Source organism: Lathamus discolor, chromosome 2 (assembly GCF_037157495.1).
Source record: "Lathamus discolor isolate bLatDis1 chromosome 2, bLatDis1.hap1, whole genome shotgun sequence".
Classification (NCBI taxonomy): Eukaryota; Metazoa; Chordata; class Aves; order Psittaciformes; family Psittacidae; genus Lathamus; species Lathamus discolor.
The window spans coordinates 2,545,708-2,569,556 of NC_088885.1; the positions used below are offsets into that span (position 1 = coordinate 2,545,708).

General features: G+C 43.8%; 1 protein-coding gene across 12 annotated transcripts in view; it reads left to right on the plus strand.

Annotated features, from left to right (window-relative positions):
* The window catches only part of CLASP2 (cytoplasmic linker associated protein 2), a 123,138-nt gene that overhangs the window by 15,892 nt on the left and 83,397 nt on the right, over positions 1-23,849 (plus strand). For 11 of the 12 annotated variants that reach the window (XM_065665408.1, XM_065665414.1, XM_065665410.1 and 8 more), the window contains exons 3-7: positions 5,554-5,657; positions 10,412-10,503; positions 10,920-10,995; positions 12,467-12,564; positions 17,144-17,214. In XM_065665408.1, the coding sequence (XP_065521480.1) occupies positions 5,554-5,657; positions 10,412-10,503; positions 10,920-10,995; positions 12,467-12,564; positions 17,144-17,214 (441 nt within the window). Of the gene's footprint in view, positions 1-5,553; positions 5,658-10,411; positions 10,504-10,919; positions 10,996-12,466; positions 12,565-17,143; positions 17,215-21,586; positions 21,665-23,849 lie in introns of those variants that run through there. The other variant, XM_065665421.1, reaches the window with a different exon arrangement.

Sequence of the window (23,849 nt, forward strand, 5' to 3'; positions counted from 1 at the left end):
GTGGATTTGATGATGTGTGGAGAAGTGCTTTCCTCAACAGTATGAAAACCAAGAAATGTTTTAGCATGTGCTACTATGGTGATATATATATATGTGTGTGTGTGTGTAACAACTGTTTCAAATTCTTATGGGAGGGACTCTTCGTTGGGATATATATATTATGGATATATATTTATAGTTTTTATATTTTTATTTACATATTAATATGCACATATTTACATATTGATATTTATATATTGATATATATTTAGTATATGGATTTTAGATTGGATATAAGGAAGACATTCTTTACTGTAAGGGTGGTGAGGCACTGGAATGGGTTGCCCAGGGAAGCTGTGAATGCTCCATCCCTGGCAGTGTTCGAGGCCAGGTTGGACAGAGCCTTGGGTGACATGGTCTAGTGTGAGGTGTCCTTGCCCATGGCAGGGGGGTTGGAAGTGGATGATCTTAAGGTCCTTTCCAACCCTAACTATTCTATGATTCTGTAACATGTGGAAGAATATGGGATCTTCAGGTTCTAGGAACTGAGTTTTAGTCTGCTTTTTGTGTATTTTATTATAATTCAAGAAACTTAATTGCTCAAATAATGCAAAGCAAGCTTTTGTACTTATGTGAGAAGAGTCCTGTCTCAAAGGCACCTTCTTGTACCTAACTGCAGATCAGCTGTGTTTCATACTGCCTTTTCATTTTATTGCTTATTGAACTCCGGAAAAGCTGTCTGGATGTGAACTGTAGGATTTGCTTAAGCAATAAAATGCTACTGAGGCTTTCAGAGAAGACTTCGTTATTTGGGGTGGGGGTGGTTCTTCTTTTCTTCTTCAGACTAGATGTTTTGCATTGCTTTTATATTTTCAGATGTAACAAAAAGATGAATTTCCTGCAATATCTCAGAAAATCCTTATGTTTTCTTCAGTTCCTTCTGTAGTGATCGCAGCTGATTGTTGTAGCTGATGTAAGCTGCAACTTTTTTGCATCTTGGTGACAGTTTCTCTAAAGTTTTAGTAAAAAAAAAAAAAAATCAATCTGTGCAGCCTTTGAAAGGTTTTTCTGTCCTGGCTGGCACTGGAATTTAGTAGTAGTGGGAATGAATATTACCTGAAGTGATCCATGCCTGAAGTGCTAGGCTGTGATTTAGGGTACCATCTGCTTGTTGTCTGTGGACTCCTCACTATATGACACCTAGAAATGCAGTGCCATTAAGTAGGAGAGAAATCACAGCCTTCCTTGGTTTCTTTTTGGTTCTAGTTGATACTAGTTCTGTAAAGCCAGCCTAGAACTAAGCAGTTTTAAAAGATGACGTGAACATTTGTTCTCTCTACTTTCTAGTTTCCTTCCTGGTCTGGTACAGCTCTGGACCTGAAGGCTCTTGTCTTGTGTTCCTGAGACTGAAACCTTGATAGGTTAATGAATTAATTGTGTTAAACCAAAAAGGTGTGTGTTTTCCTTCCACTGCCTGTGAAGAAGAGTATATCTCGTTAATCCTGCTTTTCTTAGATGGCTTCTGGAGGGACCCGAAGAACACATTAATGTCTGAGATGGATTTGGATTAGACTTCCTGGGGACTGGACTTTATCTGGAGGAGGGGAGAGCCTGCTAATGGTCCTTTGCTTACAAGTAGCCCTTGGCCATGTGGGTCTGTTGTTGTGGCCCTAGTGCTGGCCCCATAGGAGCCTCTCTGGGGCTCATTTCTCTCCCGTGCATTACACCCAGCAGAACAGACTGCTTTTTCTATCCTTGTCCTCCTTCTTTCCAATGCAGCTGCTTAATGCTGTGCCTGAGCTGGCAGTTCCTGAGAAAATGAGGAAGATACTGGATTGCTGCCTCGCTATAATCTGTGTCTGTCCTCAAAGCTTTTTCTCTTAATGTCTAAGAAGTTAGACTTTATAGTAACAGAATTTCTGCCAGTACTGATGTTATTTCCCTGGCACAGATTCTTATTAGCTTAATGCTTTTTGTAGACCTTTGCAGCAGAGCAGACGTGGCCTATCAAAATGTGGGCCATTGAACTGGGTAGATGTGAGAGGGTAAGAGGCTGTAAAGCAGGCACTTACAAAGAGCAGGTGTAATTGGCAGGAGAGCAGGAGGAGAAGGAGCTGTGAGGGATAACACAAACTGAAAAGCCCCATGTTTGTGTCACAACAGAAGGAACTCTTGTTAAAGTTTAACAAAAGGAAATTGTTGTGCTTCCAGTGGCATTCCAGCTGCAGGGGGGTCATACAGTTAAGCTGCTCGGCATTCTTAAAAACACATTGGGTGCTGTTCTAGGCACTGACTTCTGGGATTTACTTGTTCATCATCTTCATTCTCTGTAAAAGAAATAAATCTGTCATCTCGTAATGCTGTACGCAGACTCTCCAGGCTGGTTTTGGCCTTAACTCTTGTATCTGCTCTCCAGCTTGTGGTGATGAAGTCATTATGTGAATGTGTAGAAGTGAAAATCTATTTAGGCTTACTGAGCCAAGAGAAGGAAGACAAAGAATGGAAGAGGAACCAATGGGATAATAAGCTCTGTTAGGGATATAGCAGAAAGGAAAAAGGCATAAAGAGCAGCTCAGATGTAAATAGCAGGGCAGTTTGATGTAGATCTGGTAGAATTATTGTGTGCTATAGATTATTTTTACTGACGTTCATAAGTTTTCTTCAGTAATAAACCCCTATAAAGTTGTGGTATAACAATGTAGAAATCGTAACAGGAAAATCTTGGGAGTACCTGGTAGTGACAGGAAACTTTGGCAGTGTGGTGAAAAGGCAAATGTAATGGGATATAGTGCTGCTTGGCTCTGCAAAAATAACCAGCAACTGCAAAGGGGAATCGGTGTTTCCTGAATTTAATATAATGTTCCTCTTCGTATTGGCAGAAGTAAATGAATAAAAGGAAGAAAGTTGTCATACGTTAGGTTTTCCAGAGTCCCTTTCAAATAGTGAAGTAGTATAGAGTAGTAGTGAGTCCATACTGAATACAAGTTATATAGTTCACTGGGTAACTTGTTACGAGACTACAACTCTGAATACCACCTTCCTGATTGGTCCTGCTTCTCCTTTCTCACCTTCCTTTTAACTCCAACATCTATTTGAGATCGTTTAGTTGCAGAGTGATGCTTAGAAACAACCATATGTGTATATTGTCACTGCAGCATAAAGGATGCTAATTCAATCATGGTAATGAAATGTATAAAACCTAGAGGAAAAGTATCAGCCAAAGTGATTGCTCAGTTGTATTTGGAATGAAGTGGGGGGAACATTGTTCTTAGTGATTTATTTTCTGTCATTTGTTTTTTGGGATGTAGTAGTGCTCTAATCTTCTAAAGCAGAGTCTTAATTTATGAGAAAGGGTGCCCTTGTATTGCAAGTATGACTTCAGCTGTAGCTGGTAGGGGTAGAAATCTGCCTAAAGCTGCCTAAATCTTTCTGTGGAACCTTAGTGCATGCACATCCAGTCAATACTTCGTAAGGTGCCAGAACGTCCATAGGCTGTTCCTGTTGGCTGGAATGTCTGAGCATGTCCTCAGTTCACTCTGCAAACAGACAAGTACTGGTACAAGGGGTGGTATGAGCTGTGAGGGGGAAACTGGTTGGACACAGTGAGTGGGCAAAGGTGCTGCTTTCTATTGACAGCACCGGCTTATCCTGGTGCAGAGCAAAAGCCTGTGTCGGTCTGTCATCTCTGATGCTGAGCTGTAACTGCTGCTGTGGGCTTAGGTGAGGTTTCTTATGAGAACTTAAAGTTTCTTGTGGTTTGTGATTTTTGGCTGGGCAGGAGTAGAGAGGAGCAAGCAGAGACCAGGCTTGGAGTAGGGGGAAGAGAGGGGCGATCAGCAAAACCAGGCTGCTGGGATGGACCCAAGTGTCTCAAATGGTGTCAGAATTTTGAGGGAAGAAGATGAGTTTCCCACTCATTCATAGAAAGCACAGCTAACACAAATCAGCTGGTTTTCTCTATTGCTCTTTTTAGATGTGTCTAATGTTTGGAGAACAAGTGTTGAAGTCATTAGAAGCTCAAGCTGAAATATGTTTAATGGAGATTCCTTTCTGGTTGAGTGCTCTGAAACTTCTTCAGTAGGCAACCAGTGATTTTGTACTGGAGCCTTCTTTGACAGAAAGGATGAAATACCAAACTGAGTATCAGCATTCGACAGCCTGATTTCATTTTCCTTATGCAAAAAGAATATATCATGCCTTGTGTGGGGTCTTACAGAAAACAGATTTGAGGGGGGAGTTAAGGCTGCAGCCATTCGGGTCCCTGAACAGCTCCCATAGCAGTCTTTCCCCCTGTGACAGGGGCTGGCTTGTTCAGCAGCCGTGTGCTCTGGAATCTGTAGGCTTAGTTCAACGGGGTGAGCTCATCTCTGTTCCGCAGCTCCTAGTAGCTGTTCTCTGTACTTGCCTTGGTGATGTGAGTGGGGCCCTGGTATCTGCAGCTCCATCAACTGGCTCAGTGTGCTCATCGGTCACAAAGGAGCCCTGTTCCCACAGGACTGGCACTCCATGTGTTTCCCTCTGCTTCCCTGGGGCTGGGGCTGTTTCCCTCTCTGTAAAGCCAGAGTTGCCTTCAGCTGCGCAGCAGTCAGCTCTAAGGTAGCAGACCTCACCAGTATCACATGGGTAAAAGGTCCGTTCACAAGTGCTGAAAAGAGTCATGGAAAGTGATGCTGGCAAGAAAGATGCAATCAGGAAGTGTAGGAGTGATGGGCAGTTTATGGGGAGGGATCGGCTCTGTACTCCCCAGGATCACTTACTGAGCTCTGGATGTTTCTTCTGTGTTCACAACCTGGGGACAAAACCCACCCAAGCTACCAAACAAAACAAAACCACCCCTCCAAAACCCAAAGCTAACAACCAGCACCCCACCGCAACAAAACAACCCCGAAACCTCAACGCTCCACCCCAACAGGAACACCAACCCAAACAAAATAACTCCAAACTCCTCAAACTATAAAGTGAGAGTAGCTGTTAATTTATTTACAGGAGAACAGGGAGGGAAGAGAGATGAGAAACACAAAAACTTTGTAGCTAAAGATGTCAGGGGAATATCCACAGAGCCAGGAGAATTCAGTGTTCAGATGAGGGCAATTAGGAAGAGCTGCGATACAGCAGGAGGGGAAATTGAAACTGCAGTACCGTAATACTCATGGCACAGAAAGGGCTGCTGGTTTTGATGTGAGAACAGAGGAGACATCCTGAGTTTCTGATTCTGTCCCCTTTGTCTTGCTGGCAGCTCTATTGTTCAGTTATTACTATAAAATCATGAAGTGCTGTTAAAACTCTTTCAGATCTCCCTTTCAAATAATAGAGCAATACTGTTATTTACTGCGCGAGTAGAATAGGAAAGTTAATTTGGTAGCAGTCACTGTAAAATACCCTCGAGCATTCAGACGTGTGACACCAAATGCAGCAAAAGGTGATTTTTAGCTGGACTTTAATATGTTTTGACCAACTTAAAATCAGTTTTGATTTTCATATGAGATGTATTTTAAATCTGTTTCATGAAATCTCCTTAAGCATCAGAAAATCTTCACTGGGGGTTTAATCTTTTTTTTCTTCCCTCTTTTGCAGTTCTCCTGCCTTTAATCGATCGTATGGGAGATGCCAAAGACCAAGTTCGGGAGCAAGCACAGAATCTCATATTGAAATTGATGGATGAAGCAGCACCCCCCATGGTATGATTACGTAGTGTAGGTTCAGGTGGAGGCCTCCAGTGAGCTTATGGCTTGTGTATGAGCTTACCTTTGAATATGTGACGGTGTTGTGGTGACTGTTAATGGTGCAAATGCTGAAGATATCCTTCCTGGGGTAGCACTGATGCATTGTTCAGCTGGAGATAAAATGGCAGTGCAGTGCTGCAGTCTTTGCATATGGTAGCCGAATTCTGAGTAGATGGTTTTGTGTCATATGGCAGAACTTTGTCGATTAAAGCATGTTTGAAGCATCCTCCTGGCTTTGAGTTTGCATAACGGGAATAAATAAGTTTGTTTAGCTGTGACTTTGGTTTAAAATTAGCTTTCTACTTGAACATGAATGAGTAGTCCTGCAGTTGAGGCCATCCATTCTAATGTAGAAAATATGGCTTTCTAGATGTATGACAGGCGTTCTGTGTGAACCGTGGGCAAACTGAGGGGGGAGATAAGGTGCCCTCTTGATTGTCTGAGGTTGAAGTTTGAGTTAAGCAAATTTACAGCTCATAGCATTAGGTGGCTTCCATCCTAGGAAGTTAGGTGCTAAATCTTCCAGTTTCTACCCTGAGTCTGAAAAAAGTAGGCTTGTTTAACAGGGTTATGTTGTTTGAGCAGTAATGTTTGGAACTCTGTGGGTCCTGGTTGTCAATAGGGACTTACAATTTGAGTTTTTAGTTTCTGAAGCAAATCTGTCAGAGTTTTAAGTGGAGAAGCTTATAGGGAACATCTTGGGTTTTGTGAGCAAAAGTAAGGTTCATTTGTGTGCTAATTCCCGAGTTGTTTTATTTGTAGATACAGATTTGAATGTTTGTGCACAGAGTATAAGATTTACTTGATCTGCAGTCAGAAAACAGTTCTTCGTTCCTTTGTTTGCCTGATAGGGAAGACGAGGCATGTCTGGCAAATATAGAAGCATATTTATCTCCCTTCCAATGTGAGGCATTTTCTTGCATGATTTGGTCACAGATCTGACTGGGGTTTAGGCATCAAAGTCTAGTGGTTTTATCCACAGAGACTTGCCTTGACCTTTTCAAGAGATCCCATTTTGATTGCAGTCATTGACAAAGAGACATTGCAGCATTTTTTCATGGCCAAGAGCAAGTAGTTCATGAGTGACATGTGTCTGTGCCCAGCCTGCTCGGAAGTACCTGACATTAAGACCTGAAAGTACACCTACCTCTACAGTCACAGCATCTTGGAGACAGACACCTTCATTTGAACCATTGCTGATAAAAACTGTGGTGATAGTTGCTTTGTGCTAGGCTCTCATCGTGGAAGTGCTGTAGATTAGTGGTCCATCTTTCAGTCTCTGAAGAGTTGTTAGGCTGAAGGTTGTACACTGAGGTCGTGGAAGGAAGCTTCCACCCCCTTGGAAGCTTACTCGCAGTGTCAGAAAGAATACTAAGTTTGTGGTGTGGAAGGAACAGCGTGTGTAAGAGAAGGGATGGATCTTGAGGTAACTCCCCTAGGGTGGAAGAAACCCGGCTTCAGTCATTTGCTCTCAGGACAGCCTATGTATCATTAAAAATGTGGATGAAAAGCATTAATCGTCCTCACAGCAGGGACAGCAACACAAAAGTCTCTCCTGTGCCTCCAACATTAAAATACAGAGTTTTAGGCTCCCTTTGATGCAGAGAAACATCCTTTTGGAAGAACTGGGTGGAGTAATCTTTTGGGGATAAGTCCTGTAAGTTTCTTTCCAATCAACTCATCTTGTCTGTTCTAGTGTGTTGTTGAATGATACTGAGTTTGTTCTGTCGCCAGTTCCCTTTTCTTGGTTTAGATGTGTTTGGGTCTTTCTGTTTGGGGTTTTTGTATGAGTGAGAACTGGTCATAGCTCGTTATGGGCAAGAAAGCTTAAAAACAAGTCAGTCTTTACAGACCAGTCAGTCTCACCTCTGTGCCTGGTAAAATCTTGGAGCACATTCTCCTGGATGGCATGCTAAGGCACATGAATAACAACAAGGTGCTTGGTGACAGCCAGCACGGCTTCACTAAGGGGAAATCCTGCCTGACCAATTTGGTGGCCTTCTATGATGGGGCTACAGAACTGATGGACAAGGGTAAAGCAGTTAATGTCATCTACCTGGACTTGTGCAAAGCGTTTGACACTGTCCCATACGACATCCTTCTCTCTAAATTGGAGAGATATCAATCTGATGGATGGACCACTCGGTGGATAAAGAACTGGCTGGACGGCAGCACACAAAGAGTTGTGGTCAATGGCTCGATGTCCGGCTGGAGACCAGTAACGAGTGGTGTCCCTCAGGGATCGGTGTTGGGACCGGTCTTGTTTAACATCTTTGTCGCTGACATGGACAGTGGGATTGAGTGCGCCCTCAGCAAGTTTGCCGATGACACCAAGCTGTGTGGTCCGGTTGATACGCTGGAGGGAAGGGATGCCATCCAGAGGGACCTTGACACGCTTGTGAGGTGGGCTGATGCCAACCTTATGAAGTTCAACCACGACAAGTGCAGGGTCCTACACCTGGGTCAGAGCAATCCCAGGCACAGCTACAGACTGGGCAGAGAAGAGATTCAGAGCGGCCCTGCAGAGAAGGACTTGGGGGTGCTGGTCGATGAGAAAATGAACATGAGCCGGCTGCAGTGTGCGCTCGCAGCCCAGAAACCAACCGCATCCTGGGCTGCATCAAAAGGAGCGTGACCAGCAGGGCGAAGGAGGTGATCCTGCCCCTCTGCTCTGCTCTTGTGAGCCCTCACCTGGAGCATTGTGTGCAGTTCTGGTGTCCTCAACATAAAAAGGACACGGAACTGCTGGAACAAGTCCAGAGGAGGCCACGAGGATGATCAGGGACTGGAGCACCTCCTGTATGAAGACAGGCTGAGGAAGTTGGGGCTGTTCAGCCTGGAGAAGAGAAGGCTGCGTGGGGACCTCAGAGCAGCCTTCCAGCACCGGAAGGGGGCCTATAGAGATGCTGGGGAGGGACTCTTCGTCAGGGACTGTAGTGACAGGACAAGGGGTAACGGGTTCAAACTGAAACAGGGGAAGTTTAGATTGGATCTAAGGAGGAAATTCTTTCCTGTGAGGGTGGTGAGGCACTGGAATGGGTTGCCCAGGGAGGTTGTGAGTGCTCCATCCCTGGCAGTGTTCAAGGCCAGGTTGGATGAAGCCTTGGGTGAGATGGTTTAGTGTGAGGTGTCCCTGCCCGTGGCAGGGGGGTTGGAACTGGATGATCTTGAGGTCCTTTCCAACCCTAACTATTCTATGATTCTATGATTCTTTAAACAAGAGTATCAGTGGTATAAATGCATGAATGGGACAAAGGAAGGTTGACAACTTTCGCTACCGAGTTGTGAGAGTTGACGTTTCTAAGCAGCCATTTGGATTTCTCTGTTTAGAAGAACTGAGTTACAAAAGTAGGGTAAATTCAGTGAATTTCTTCTAGCCTGCTTTGTTTGTTTCATCACTCTACAGCTCCCTCCCTACGTGTGTGTTTTGTACCCCTAGCATGGAGACTTCCATTTCCCACATTTGTCCAGGACAGTGGGTCAGCTGGAAGGATGTTTTCTTCCATGAAATCCCGTTGTTTGTTGTTAATCTGTGCAGTTTTAACAAGCTGCATCCTGCTTGTTTGAGCAGAATGTAATGAAATATGAAACAAACAAACCAGAAACCACAGATGGGACAAAGTGGTCAAGCAAGGCTCTAACTGGAGAGTTTTTACATCTGCTGTGAAATGTGCTGCCTCCTGAATGGAGAGGATGCAGTGTTCCCTGCTCTTAGGCTGCCTTTGTTGATGAGTTGCTGTTTGTGAGGGTTTGGGTTGGTTTTATTGAGGAGGGTGACCAGGGCTGCAGTCATTCACATGCAGCGCAGCAGATGCGTATGGAGGGACTGCACGCTGCAGTGGCCCCATTCGGAGCAGGAGCGAGGGTGGTGCCTGGGCTGGGCGATGTGCAGCCATCGCCAGCAGCCTCCCCGCTGCTGGGGCTGTCATGGCAGCGCTGCCGCCGCATCTGCGCCGGAACACCGCCGGGAATCCCCAGCCCCGTAAGCTTCACCTTTGTGCTTCTTGCACCGTAACATACAGCTAGAGAAGGACAAGGAGATGGACAGGTACAAAGATAAACGGAGGAGGAAAGGGCTGAAGGAAGGCAGTGGAAAACTTAAGTGCGCAAGAAGGTGAATGAGGGTTCAGAGAGCCGTAGAGACGCAGCACGGGAAGCGGCACAGCACAAAAGGAGGAACGAAAGCAGAGCAGAAATGGAAGCGAGGGAATTAGCATGAATGGACTGAAAGAAATAACTGACACAGGAAGAAATGCATTTAAAGCAGAAGTAGGGGGGAATTGGACAGCAGGAGTGTGGGTAAGGATGTGCTGAAATGAAGGAGAGATTTTTGGCAAGGAAACAGAATATGAAGCAAGAAGAATATAGCAACTTCTGCTTGAGTCAGTGGTTTGTGGTGTCAGCATTTGCTGTGTGTGTTAACTGTAACAAATCTGTATGTTTCTAAGAGCTGTTGCTCAAAGAGTACAAATACTCAGCTACGTTTCTGAAGTGTTCTTACGAATTGTTTTTGGCATAGGAATAATTTGTGTTGTGTTCCATGCTGTGCATTTTGTAACTGCATTTTATCTGAGAAGTGCCTTTACTTCTCTGGTGGACCTGTCTTCTGTTGGTTTCTTGCAACTGTTATGAATGTAGTTATGAAATACAAATAGATTTAAGTCTTGTTGTGCTCTTGGTAATCAAAGACAACTGTTTCTGTTTTATAGCACATTTGGGAACGCCTTGCTGTTGGTTTTAAACACAAGAACTACCGATCCCGAGAAGGAGTGTGTTTGTGTCTTGTTGCTACCTTAAACATGTAAGCTTTGTGTTTCTATGGAGATGTAATAATGGTTCTCCCCTTCTTCTGAATGGCATTCTTCTCTGAAACCAACACTTGAAGAAGCCTGATTCAATTAAATTGATAAATGGGAAAAATCAAACATTTCACATGTGAGCTTTCTGAAAGAAAGACTGAAGCTGTAGTATTCCTGCCTTATTTGAAAGTAGACAGAGGACTAGTAAGAGAAAGATGGAGCTTGATTGACGCGAGTTTGTATTTTATCAGTGCTAAGCTGAAAGTTTACTTCTGCATGAAGTATTTTCTGGTTTTCTGTTAAAAAAACAACACAAAAAAACCAACCAGAACCAAACCACCAACAAAAAAAACAAAAAAAACCCCCAAGCATTTCACTTGTATTTTTAAATGTAACTTTTATTTTTTATTATTTTTAGTTATGGTGCACAATCATTAACTCTCAGCAAGTTGGTACCGCATCTGTGTATAGCGCTTGGTGACTCCAATAGTCAGGTAAGGGTTTCATTACTTACTGGTGCGTCAACAACCATACTTTGGCAGAGGAATGAAAGTCAAATAAACATAGCTTAAGAACAGCCAATACGCTCGCTTGTATACAACAGATCACTATTTTCTACCATGAGGAACAATAAACCCATTTTCTTCTGAATCAGTCTATCCATTGGCCCATGAAAGCAGAGCTACACAGGCAGCAGTGTAGTGATATACTGGCCCCTTCAGTTTTGTCTTCAGAGGCTGAGATTTGTCATTACAGTTGTTTCCTATAGAGCATGTTGAAAGAAAAGGGAAAAAAATACATTGACAGTAAGAACTGCCTCCAGGAGGAGCCCCTGCATGACACCTGTAACAGCCGGCCACATTTGCTAACATTATCATGTGTAATGATTTCCTAGATGTGACCCAAATGACATTTGAGTACATGCAAGGACTGTAGTTAAAACCAGCCCATTAAGCAAAAGCATCTTGCAGTGAAAATGAAGATGCAGTTTATAATGGTGATAGCTGAACTTCAGAAAACCTTCAAATGAAAATGAATAACATCTCAATTTATCTGAAGGTGTAGCTGAGAGAAAAGGCCAAGAATACAGTAAGGAAGAAGGTAGCATTAGTAGGAGATGGACAAATAAACAGGATATGCTTTATGCTTAATTTCTGGATGCAGCAAACTCCTTGTCTCCTGTATAGTGTAGCATTGTTCTAGTGTAGGGAAAATCTGTTAGGAAATTGTTCTGTTTGTTGATCACTAGAATAGATGTAGTTCGTATCTTGATAGCGCAATTGTGGGTTTAGTTCAAACTGCTGCAAAGAACAATACTGAAGTAATTCCAGGAATTCTTCATAGAGAATAATGGCATTTACTAACATGCATTTTTGGCAGTTGTTGTTACGATGACTATGGTTTAAGATTCTTAAAGAGGCACTGTCTCCTTGCTGTAGCTGCTCTTCCTGTCTTGTCTTACTCCCTTTCTTGTGCTAATATGATGGTAATGCCTATTGAAGGAAGTAAAGGAAACGCTGGTCAAATTGACTGATTCTTGTGAGCAGTCAGGTCCTTGGTTTTCCAGAAGGGCCTCACTGTGTGTAGAAATAGATGAAGGCAAGGTGGAGTGTCAGGACTGAATGTAGGGACTAACTTTTGGAAGTCCCACTGTCAGAGTCATAAATAAAGCACTGGGGTTGGTTCCACCCCCTCCCCCACCCCCAAATATTCTTCTTATGTCAATCCCAGAAATTCCCTTTAGAGCTGTTATTTCTAGGATTTTTCATTTACCATCTGGAGATGCTCTAACTTGGAACAAATACCATGTTGAAATAACAGTTGTATTTCCTTTTGCTTCCATCCTTACCGTTGCAAGTGTTTTGTGAAATGAGTTGGCATGCAGGTCAGTGGAAGCTGGAAGATCGTCAGCAAATGTTTTGGTTTCTGTAGCCCTAAAGTGAACAATTTAATCTGCATCCACAGGTGAGAGATGCTGCCATACTAGCCATTGTAGAGGTTTATCGGCATGTGGGAGAGAAAGTACGCCTAGATCTTACGAAGAGAGGAATTCCTCCTGGAAGGTGAGTTAGCTGTTGTGATTTGGTACTCCTGAGCTGCTCTGTGTTACTGTTCTTTGTCACAACTCTAAATTCACTAAAAACTTTGGTTTAAAATGATTGCAATTTGCATTTTATCTTTTGGTTAGTTTTGCATCCATCGTGATGCTCCTAGTGTTCCTGACTTTCTTCTGCTGGTTTCTTTTCTGCTCGGAAGAGGCCTACAAGTGTACAATGAAAGCAGCCTCGCGGTCAGCAGTTAAAATCCCCTGACTGGAAGAGAAGCTGAGAGCTTGACAGAACTAGAGGAATTCTTCACAGTTAAGCAAATACATAGTGAGCACAGTGGGGAAATAGAAAATACTTGGATATATACATCTTGTTCCTTCTTCTGGAGCTGCTGTTTAGCCTCAGTGTAGAAGAGTCTCAACTGAAGCACTTAAATCAACACTTACATATATTATGCGTGTGGGAGAGAGAACAAGCATGCGCGTGCAGTGAGCGTGGCAAACCAGCAAGCTCCTGCTTTCTTGAAGATATTTCTAATGGAAGAATTTTACCAGTCCTTTCCAGTCTAAACGCTTGCTTATGGGGTACAATTAGATGATAGAGCTGCTTTACAAAGTAACTGCTTCCCAGTTCTGAAGTTGCAGTTCTGGGGTTCAGTGAGAAAGCGGTGTTCAGGAGGAGTGTTCGCTGCTTTAACTGCTACACATGCTATCCCAGGACATGGGATGTGACTTGCAAAAGGTGCAAGGAACTTTTGGGAATGCATATTTCATTGGCCCTTTCTGAAAAGCAGGCCTGTGTTGTGTGTAGACTAGCTCATCCGCAATAAAAGTAGCTGTTGTTTTGTTGCAACCTTGGTTAGGATTTGTTTAATTAAGAAAGCTAGGCAGAGCTTGAAATTGCCCTGAATGGGCATGTCTGTTTAGACAATAAAATCTTTCAAATTCCTTATTAAAACAATTTAAATGTTTTAAGATGTATTAACCCCTTAACAATTAATGTACCCTTTCACTTGTGAGTCTTCATCTCACTTCTTGATTTTGATAAAGCTGAATATATCTATGACATGGTGTCAAAGAGAATATCAGGATGGATACTGTGCCTCACCACAGACCCCTCTAAAAAACCATTAGCACTAGTTATTAATGATGATTTGTATGGTGTCAAATATCACAGGAGACTGGCGTTGAATTTATTGTTTCACATTCCAAGGGAGAGTTCAGCCTGTTTGGGTAAAAGCTTACCCTGCCTATGGGAATGTGTACACATTCTTTTCTATTTAATGACTGTCACAATTTTAGACTATTAAGAGATTTTATGATTTAAGCTGCATTGTTACTACAATTCCAACAGTTGAGTTCCATGGCAGATAACTGGAACATACCGGAGAAGATCCTTCTTGCACTAAGATAGGGTCTTGGACATCTTTTGAAGCAGGGAATAAGAGCAAAAGATTGCAGTTAAAAGCCTTTTTTTGTGTTCTGTATGTTGGTTCTGACTATAAGTTTAGGTTCAGCACTCACCATGTTCATATCTCCATGAGATACGAACTGAGTAAATCTTGGGATCCAAATGGGATTAAACATCATAGGAGCTTTGTATCGTCAGGGCAATTAATAGCTTCTAATTTAGTTGCAGTAGGTGCCAGGTTGTTGTTTCTACTGCCTGAATCAGCTGAGTACAAAATTCCCCTGATCTGAAAGCAAGCACAGCTGTACTACTTGCATTTGCATAAAGAAGCAAGGCTCTACTTGGGGAATTTTAAATGCCACTTAAATTGCCACTCGGTCTCAACCGTCTTGTACCTGACAATCAAGGCTACTGATGGGCTGAGCCTGTGCTGTGTCCTCTGCAGCAGTTTTCGGGCTGGGATGAGGGGGGGAGTTAAGATGTACTTGAGTTACACATAAGGCTCCTCGTCTCTGTCCCATCCATCGCTGACAGAAGGCGGAATCCCTGTAGCCTATTCTTCCTTCACAGAAGTAACAAGGCAGTTGACAAAGCTCAGGACAGACAGATTAGCTCTATGGTAGCTCAGACCTCTACTATAAGATTATTTCTTCCTCAGTGCCTGTCAGAAGTTCTCCATTCCCTTAGAAGCATTAAAATGTTCATGTGGTTATCTATGGAATGAACCCCTGTGATGTGTTATATCATCTTCTTGTTTTGAGGCGAATCTGTGTTCACGTTTGTGTGTCTGGGTGGGTTTTAAGGGGGTTAAGTGCTACGGATAATCTGTAGTTCTGACATGGCTGCTTTCAGTTGTCAAGTTCAGCCTCAAAGGACTGCACTGCAGCTCCTTCACTGTACGGCAGTGCATTACAAACTGTGTGTAAACATGACTGTTAGGAGAAAACCCTATCAGTGCAGTATTTGCTGCACATGTGATGGAGTAGAATGGAGGCTTGTTTAGTTTCCATAACAAATTACACATTCGAGATCTGTGTGTTGCTGCTTGAATGCACTCTGCCCTAAAGCACTGAAAATAAGAGCTCATGTCTGCTGGAAGGAAGGCAGGAAAGTCAATCAGGCATTGTTCGGAGAAATTGTTCAACTTCCTTAAATATGCAAATGGCACATGCATGTTGTGTCTATATAAGGCCAAATGTAGTTAGTCATTTAATAATAGTAGGCTTACCAGGTTTTGTAATCTGCACCTGGTAGGTTTGCCTTGGTGGAAGACACTGGATTTTCTAGAGAGGGTTATTGGACCTGTTGGAGTCCAGGTAGGCAATGAAAGATGATTGGATCTTACTTTGCTATTGGAGCTTTCTTTGCTATTACTGTAGCTTTCTTCAGTGCATCTTCATACTTTACAAAGATAAATTTGTGAATTTATTTATTAAAACAGTGAATTCCTCTTTGTTATTTTTTCAACTTACACATCTCAGAATAATTTTGTGCTTTCTGCCTGAAACAGTCCTGTCTCAGAAAAAGCAGTATCAAGTCAGTGGTTGGAAATTTGGATGTGGTTTTCCCTTTGGTTAAAGCTGCTGCCAAAGAGGTTTGATGGTCTTTTATCAGGCCTGGAAGCATTAGTGCTAATAAATTCGTGAATACTGAAAGTGGATGTTGCGTTCCTTGTTCTTGCCAAGAATAGTGAATGGGTTTTGTTCTATATGGGTCAAACTGAATTTGTTACAGTGTGGAATCCGTGGAGCTGATCATTCCTGAATGGCAATGGTATATGTGGTTCTGGACAGCAATTGCTTGGTGTGAGCATTAAAAGCTCTTAAAGGCTTTTTAGGCAGCCATCTGACAGCCTTTCCTACTGTTACTCGAGGAACATAAATGTATAAACCCAAATATTTGTTTAGTTCTTATGTCTAAGGCCACAACTTTATATCCTGAAAAGTTAGCCTTTCACAGTACACATTTCTGTATATCACATTCCATGTGCTATGCACATTCTACTTATCTGTCTAGTTCATGCTGTAGATGAGGTCCATCTGTGTGTCCAGATGTGGCCACATGTTTGTGCAAGATCATTTTTTGGGAGGGTTTCTTTTCTTTCCTTTTTTTGGAAGGGGGAAGTAAGGAGAACTGAGTGCAGGGTTTCATATGGGCCATTTCCTGCTTTGGACTCACTCTGGATATGAAGAACAGACTAGCCAGCACCCTTTCTTCTTTAACTTCCTGCTGTTGTCAGGGCAGTTGGTCCTCTTTTGCCTCTGCATCACAAGGTCCGGACTTTCAGGTATCCCTCTGTGCAGCTGAACAGTGAATTATGTCAGGACAAACCTGTTGCTGATGTGGGGGTCACGTTTGTTCCGGGAGGCACTTCCAGTGTTTTTACTGAGTTTTCTACAGGAGTGATCAGAAACGGCTCTTTAAGCTAGCTTTTTTGCTTGAATAGCGTTTCCTACCTTGTGGGACTGATTGGCCAGTGTGGAGTGTTTGGGATCTTTGCTTTGGTTTTAGTGGGGGTTGCTTTGCTTTAGGTTTTATTGTGTTTGCTTGTTTGGGGTTTTTTCCTTGTTTTTTTTTTCCTATTCATACATAGCTCAGCACCTGCAGAGTGGTTTCAGTTGTGAGAGTTCAAATCGGTGCTGTGCTTGTCAGATGTAACTGAGGTGTTCAATGTACCTTAAGCTTAGGAAGAAGTCTTGCCTTTGTTCTTGCTGTGGAAGTGCTGACTCCTGCAGGAGTTCCTTCATAGCAGAACTGAGGAAATTCTGAGGAGCAGCAATTCTGAGGAAAATTGGCAATTGTTGCAATTAAATCCCCATTTTTGCCTCCCCCATGAACACTCCATAGCTCAAATCGTTGCCTTTTAGTATTGTGTATTAATAGTGACACCACAGTCATTTGACCCCAGTATATACAATTACTGAACCTGAATTTAACCTTGTAGTCATTTTTAATCGCGCTAATAACAATGCTCAGGTTTGTTCTTTGCTAAATTGACTTGGTTTTCTGTGCAGTTATGTGAAGAGGCTCAGCTAAAGAGGAGTCCTTTAGGAATTGTTTCCTGATGCTCTTAATCCCTTGTTTATTCTGTATTACAGCTCTACATATTATAATGAACTGATTTTACCACTAGCCTGGGGGGTTTCAGAGATGTAAACTATTTTGTTGTTGTTGTTGTTCACAGGTTGCAAACAATCTTTGCAAAATTTGATGAAGTAAGAAACTCTGGAAATATGAGCATAAATAGCATCAGTGGTGAGTATGAAATATATACTTATAATCAGCTGTAGATTAATACAGTATTTATATATTAACATTTTCAGTGTGAAATGGATGATTAGAAACATGTAAATACTAGGAAAATGAGACACAGTGCAATAAGCTTCTAGTGTATTGGTGAAAGTATTTGCTGGACTGCAGACAGACTACAGTTGGAAAAGGTGCTGAAACTGCATGGAAAGGAGCAGTCAGTCTTTAACAAGTTACACATGTGCTCAGGAGAGGATTCAAGAATGCTGCAGAGTGTTCGTGCACGGGGGAAACGGATCAGATGAACTGTTACCCTTTCTCACAGGATGTTTCTAAAAGAAAACGGTAATTTATTAATGGATGTGTTCTATTTCTTCTCAGTTAAAATGATGAATAATGACTATAATAGAGGGAGTTTTAAGTTATAAAAATAGGTGAGTGCAGCATTCAAAGATAAATGTTGAAGACCTGACTTTGAGCTCTTTATTTTTGGAGTCTTTCATAAAAAGAAATCCTGTTGTGCAGAGAATCCTTGTTGCTTTCTACTGTATTCTTGATACAGTATTTTATAGTATGAAAGAGCAAGACCATCATTCTTATTTAAAACTATAAGAATTAAAAAGCTATATAACAGCACAACAATGGAGTGGTGGTGGAAGTGGCTTTAATGGAGTTGGTTTTGAAAGCTTTGTTGCCTTATGCAAGGAATGAGGAGACCTTGTTTGATAGGGGAGGGTTTTCCATCTCCCTTTCAAAGCAACTATGTTGACTGAAAAGGCTCTGCTAGATCTAAAAGGTGTAACTGTGCAAGAGAAGTATTCTGAGGAAAGCGTATGATTTGTTAATATCCTCAAATACACCTTTTAGTTATAAGCATTCACACCCTTTTCTTGTTAGTGAGAAAACAGCAAAGACTGTAGATTCAAAGGGATGTGTTTTTACAGCCTTTGAGGCAGTAAGTTTCTGTGCTGCATTCTGCTTTGAAATACAACGTTGCTGTTCTTGAACATGTGGAGATTGCAAAGATAGCTTTGTAAGGATTAATATTAAAACCCAAAGGAAACATGCTGATTTTGGTAAAACGTTGTCTTTTGCGTTCCAAGTTAAAGCTGCTGCATAGCTTTGAGACGTTCAAAGATGCATTTATGTGTGTTTTTCTGTTGGTAGCTCTCAGGAGAATGGAGAAAGTTACATGAGGGAATATAAATGCATTGAAGTAATTGCATGTATATGAAGATATCAATATAACATTGCTGGACTAGTTTACACAGCACTTCAGAGCTTTTTGTCTTTGTTTTAAGGAGTTGATTAAGTTTTTTTGGTTTTTAAAGCCATTTCTATCCCATCTTTACCATGCAAATATTAATGCTGATCTGCAGCAGTATACACTGTTTATTTAGTCTCATAAGTTACAACTTCTGTGCAGAAGTTCCTCTTATTCTGTTTTGATTTGGCAGGATCCCTCTTTCAGTGTTTTTCCTTGAACCTACTTTATCTGTTGCATCCATCTAGATAGAATGTTTTAGTGTTATTGAAAAGCTTCTCTTCCATTGTTAGTGCTTTCTCTTGGCTTTGTCCTTCATTATTCTCTGAAGGATGGTTTGTGTTTACTGCTTGCACATGTAGATTGAAAGTTACTGTTGAATTCCTGTAGCCTTGTTACCAACTTTTCTTTCAGGAGCTTTATCAGACATCTCTGGGTAAAGGCCAAGGTTTAATGTCTAAACACATCTGTTACAGTGCTGAGGATTGTTTTAGTGCTTTTGATATTCTGGAGCAGGGTTCGGGATGGCAGGAGGGGGAATAGGGTTGTTTCCATGGGGGGGGGGGGGGGAAGCCTTTTAAACAGGTTTTACTTTAATGAGACTGGTGCAGCTCTATTGGGCCTTTTTACCAGCAAAAGCACTGTTTTCTTGCCAGGTGGAGTTACTTCCCAAATAAGTTAACTGAACTGATTGAGGGTTCTCTTCAGTGTGCGATCGATAGGGAAGGCTGACACAACGTGGAAGCTGTCAGCTTCTTCAGCCCTGGCTGGCTCTTTCTTGTGTTGACCTAGTTTCTGAGAACCCAGAGATGTGACTGAGGATTCCTGTATCAAAGAATGCTAATGTCAGTTGTTCAGTCTCATTATTCAGCATGTACTTAGGAGGGGAAAGGAAAAAAGAACAGAAACCTTGAAACTTGTGGCTTTTAACAATCTGAATACAAAAACGTTTTCCAGAGTATTTTAATAATCAAAACATGTATGGAAAACCCAAATATTTCTACTAACGTGATTAAACACGTGGCTGGTATTTAAAGCATTGTGTTGGTATGCTTGGGTATGTGGGAGAGAAACACAGGGAGGAGAGGAGCCTGCAGCCTGTCATAGCCGCAGTCTTATGCGTGCTTGCTATCCCTGTGACTGTGTTGGGGTGGACCTGGCCTTAACAAGCCCTTTAGTCTTGTGTTACCATCTTCCTTTATTGACTCTGATCCCTGATGGAGCTATAAAGAGGACGAGGCCAAGGAGTTACCATTAGAGACTGACAGATCCCCTTCGAGGGCAGACAAGGTGAAACTACATTGCAACGAGTGTGGATAGAGTAATAGGGGCAGGATGCAGTGAGGAGTTTCAAAAGTCAGCAGATGAGGAGGCACCGTGTATAACAAGGAGACTGGGAAGGAGTCTTAGTGCTTTTGCTTGGTGAGGATGACTTAAATAACACCACACTGCTAACTTCCCTTTCATTTACTTTGGTTTTTTTCCCCACATTTTTCCCTTCCCTCGTCTTCCCTTGCCCCTGGATGTGGATAGGAAAAGCAGAGATCACTGCGGTAGTGTGAATGATGTGAATGACTTAGCTGCTATGAAAACCTTGTTCATGTTGTGCGTTAAGAGAACCCCATCAGGATGCTTGCCTGGTGAGCAGAATCTTCTGCATGCTGCTGATTCTGCCTTTCCATTCCACTGGGAATATGCATATCCCTGTGAACCGGAGAAGGTTCTTCAGAGCACTTCCCCATTTCCCAGCAAATGAATGTTCATTTCTATGGAAACAGGCCTGGCAGCCAATCCCAAAGCTGTGAGAGCACTTGTTTCTGCTGTGTGAGGTTTGTAAATACTGTTTTCTCTAAGAGAATTTCAACAGACTCCTGTAGCAGTGTCAATTTTGAGACAGGGAATGAAAAGAGAAGCAGGGGAGCTGTTAATATTGAGCTCTCCTCCTCATTCAGCACACAGGATGATTTGAGCTGGATATGAATTGGTACACCTCTATTCCACCCAGGCAGTTTTCCCTGTTTAATGCTATGCCTCACGGTGTCAGCTTTGCGCACCTGAAGTGTGAGAGGCAGGATGCAGGGGTGTTGGTATTAGGGTTGGAGGGGAGCTGTGTCACGGGTGAGAAGGATGCAGTCAGGGTGCATGATCTGCTGAAAACCCCCAAAACAAACTAAAAAAGGCAATTAAAATCTATAGCACGCGCGTGTGTTTTTCCACATTACGCTCTTATTTCCCTTTGCTGTTTTCCTGTTGGAAATAGAGTTACTATGGAGACACTGACACACCCCAGCAGACACAGTGCACCAGTGTGGCCCTGCATGCACCTCCATAGTGCCGGGCACTGGTGATGACTGGTGGGGTTTGGGTTGTTTCTTCAGTGCAAAGGATCAGCGTGTAGCCGCGTTAGTTGAAACTCCAGTTGCTGGATGGTAACTGTACATAGGAAAATGGAGCGACCAGTGTAGCACAAGGCTCAGTTCAAGCCCGTTCTGGAAGCGAAGGCTGCTGCTTCCACTGGTTTGTGAGGAACTTGTGTGAGGTTTTGAGTTACTGCTGCAGGGACTGTGCTCCTGCTGATGCCCGATCTGTGAGCGCCGGGCGTGTGTCCATCTGCACTTGAACTGCTCCTTAGGCAAGACGCAGTAAATTGGAACTACTTTTAATCCCGTTATGGGATCGCGCTCTTTCTACCCTCAGGATGTCACCCGAAGCAGTGATGTGGGGGTAAACCATCAGCAGGAGTGCAGGGTTCGGGTATGTTTGCGCTGTAATTCCCACTGCACTGCAGCGTGCTCCCCTGCATCCATTGCATACGTGCTGCTTAGTGTGCTGAGGGCATTTCCCTCGCCTTCCTTCAAGGAGCCATCTTCTGCTTCCGTCCGGGCTGCGTCTGCTCTGCCTCTGTTCTCCCCTGCTGCGCTGCTCTGCCTCGGTGCTGTACAAAGCCTGGACGCTGCTCCTGACCCGCTCCGCTCCCCCCGGCTCCCGTTCCCCCTTCCACCGCTTCCCGCTGGGATCTCTCGCCCGGCGAGGAGGTGGGGGGGGGGGGGGGAGTAGGGGGGAAGGGGGCACGTGACCGGCGCGGCGCGCAGTAAAAGCACCCGGTGGGCGGGGCCGGAGCGGGCTCCGCGCGAGGCGGGACTGCTATTTTGAAGCGGGGCGGCTGTTGCGGCAGGATGGCGGTGGGGGACGGTGAGTGCGGCGCTGCGGGCTCCGTGTGCGCGGCCGAGGGGTCGGGGTAACCCCGAGAGCCGCGGGGCTGGAGCCGCACTGCGGCCGGGACCGCTCGGGGTCTGGAGCGGAGCCCTGCCTTGCCCGGCCGTGAGCGGGGAAGGCGGGGGCCGGGCTCCGCTCCGCGCCTTCCGCCGCACGCAGGAGGGCTTGGGTGCCTCAGCGCCTCAGGTCTCCCGCGTGGCGGGCTGACATCTTACCTCAGTGCGGTGCCCTCCCTCCGCGGCGCGCCGGGCCCTCTGCGAGCTGTCAGCCGTGAGGGGCTTCTGGGGTGCTCCGGGACCGTCCGCACCCGTGTCCCCGTGCTACCGGGGCCGTTCTGCTCACCCCTGCCCCGGTGTCACCGCGTCTGTTCTGCTCGCCTGTCCCGGTGCACTGCGCACCGGTTCTGTGAGACAAGGCAGAATTCATTGCACCGCGTTGTAAGCGATCGTGTTTTCGCGTGCGCTGTTCTGTGGAGAGATGTGTAGTAATTGAGTGTAGCTATAGAGGAAATGCCTTGCTTCTAGGGCTAGGAGTATCTGTTTGATAACAACACGGGGTGTTACTACTTTTCCTTTGCTGCACAGTGTATTTTACACAAACCCGTGGAAAGTAGGTCAGGAAAGAGACACGGGTTTTGTCCTTGTGTTGCAGAACTGGGCACAGGGTTTACCTCCCTCACAGCTCCTGGTTTGTGTGACAGCCGTGCCTCCGAGCTCAGTACCCTGATGACTTTCAATGTGTGCACGATTTCCGGAGAAACTTGGGCAGTGCTGGTGTGACTTGCAGCAAGTCGGGGAACACAGTGGGAGGGCTGTGCTTTCACAGGTGGTTATAGTGGTATCGTTTCATATAACACTAAGGAAGATGGTCTTACAAGGATCACGTACTTGTTGTCTGTCACCCGCGAGGTGCGGGGATGTCCTGGTCTCTGTGGAGCTGAACATGTACCGTCATGGTGAGGGGTTTTTCCCAGGAATGTTGTAGTTCATCTGTTTCCTTCCTGTGAAGCAATACAATTCTCCACAGGGTGTAAACACTGGTGATTGCAGATTGAAGGAGCGAGTTGTAGCATGTGGAGAAATAACTGCTCCCTGCGCAAAGCCATGGGATTTCGGATGTTCTGTAATGGTCGAGGTTTATAACGTGAGGGCGGTTGTGGAGCTCTCTGCTGTATAATTGAATTCATCATTAACAAAGGCACTAAGAACCAAGTGCTGTGCAGGCAGTCAGCTGATGCTCTGTGTAGGAGCTTTGAGCAGTAATGCCAGATACAATTAACAGTGTGTAGGATGATTATGTAGCTGTTGGTCTCTCTTTAAACTGCTGCTTACTGCATTTAGAAGGAATTCAGTCTTCTGACGTTGTGTTATGAAACTGCTAGGGAAAACAAAACCCTAGTTACTGCTGAGAAAACTTTGCTGTCTTTTTTTCCCCCTGAATTTAATGTAGGTTTTGCCATGGTCTTTTGTTTTGCAAATATCCTGCGTATCCTCCTAATTAATATATGCAACACAGAAGAAACAATCTGTTAAGGTTAGTGATTCTGTAGCCTATGAGAGACGTCTTTTCTTGATAGAATGTCACTTCGTTGTAGCCAGTATGCATATTCAACTTACTGTTTGTGAGACTGTGCTGATTTTCTGGAAGGTGTTGATACTTAAAGAGAAAAGATATTTATTAATCTATTTATTCATTTTGATTTACTCAATCAGCCTAAATATGTTATGGAATTGTACAGAGTATGCTTGGAAACGCTATATGGAGGTCGTGATTTCAGGGTTTCCTCTTCAGTGAAATACACTGGCTTGTTGTAACCCTTTAGGATTTTTGTCAGTGCTCTTGAGCATAAGCACAAATGTAAGTAAAACACGGTGCTTAACAGCTGAATCTTAATCTGATTTCTCACGTGAAGATTAAAGGGAAGAGCCAGATTTTCTGTTTGCCCCCATGTTAACTGTCTCAAGCTCTCCAATCTTTTGTTGGAAGAATGTAAAGGAAGATAAGCAGTACTGTGTTTGTGGCCCAGCAAACAGTTGGACCATTCTTTTTGCTGTATGGAGTGTGTGCCAGTGGGAAAGGATGCACTACCTCAGTCATAAAGGCAGTGCGTGTGCTTGTGTGGATGTAGGTCTATGTTGGACCTACAGGTTGTGTTCTGAGG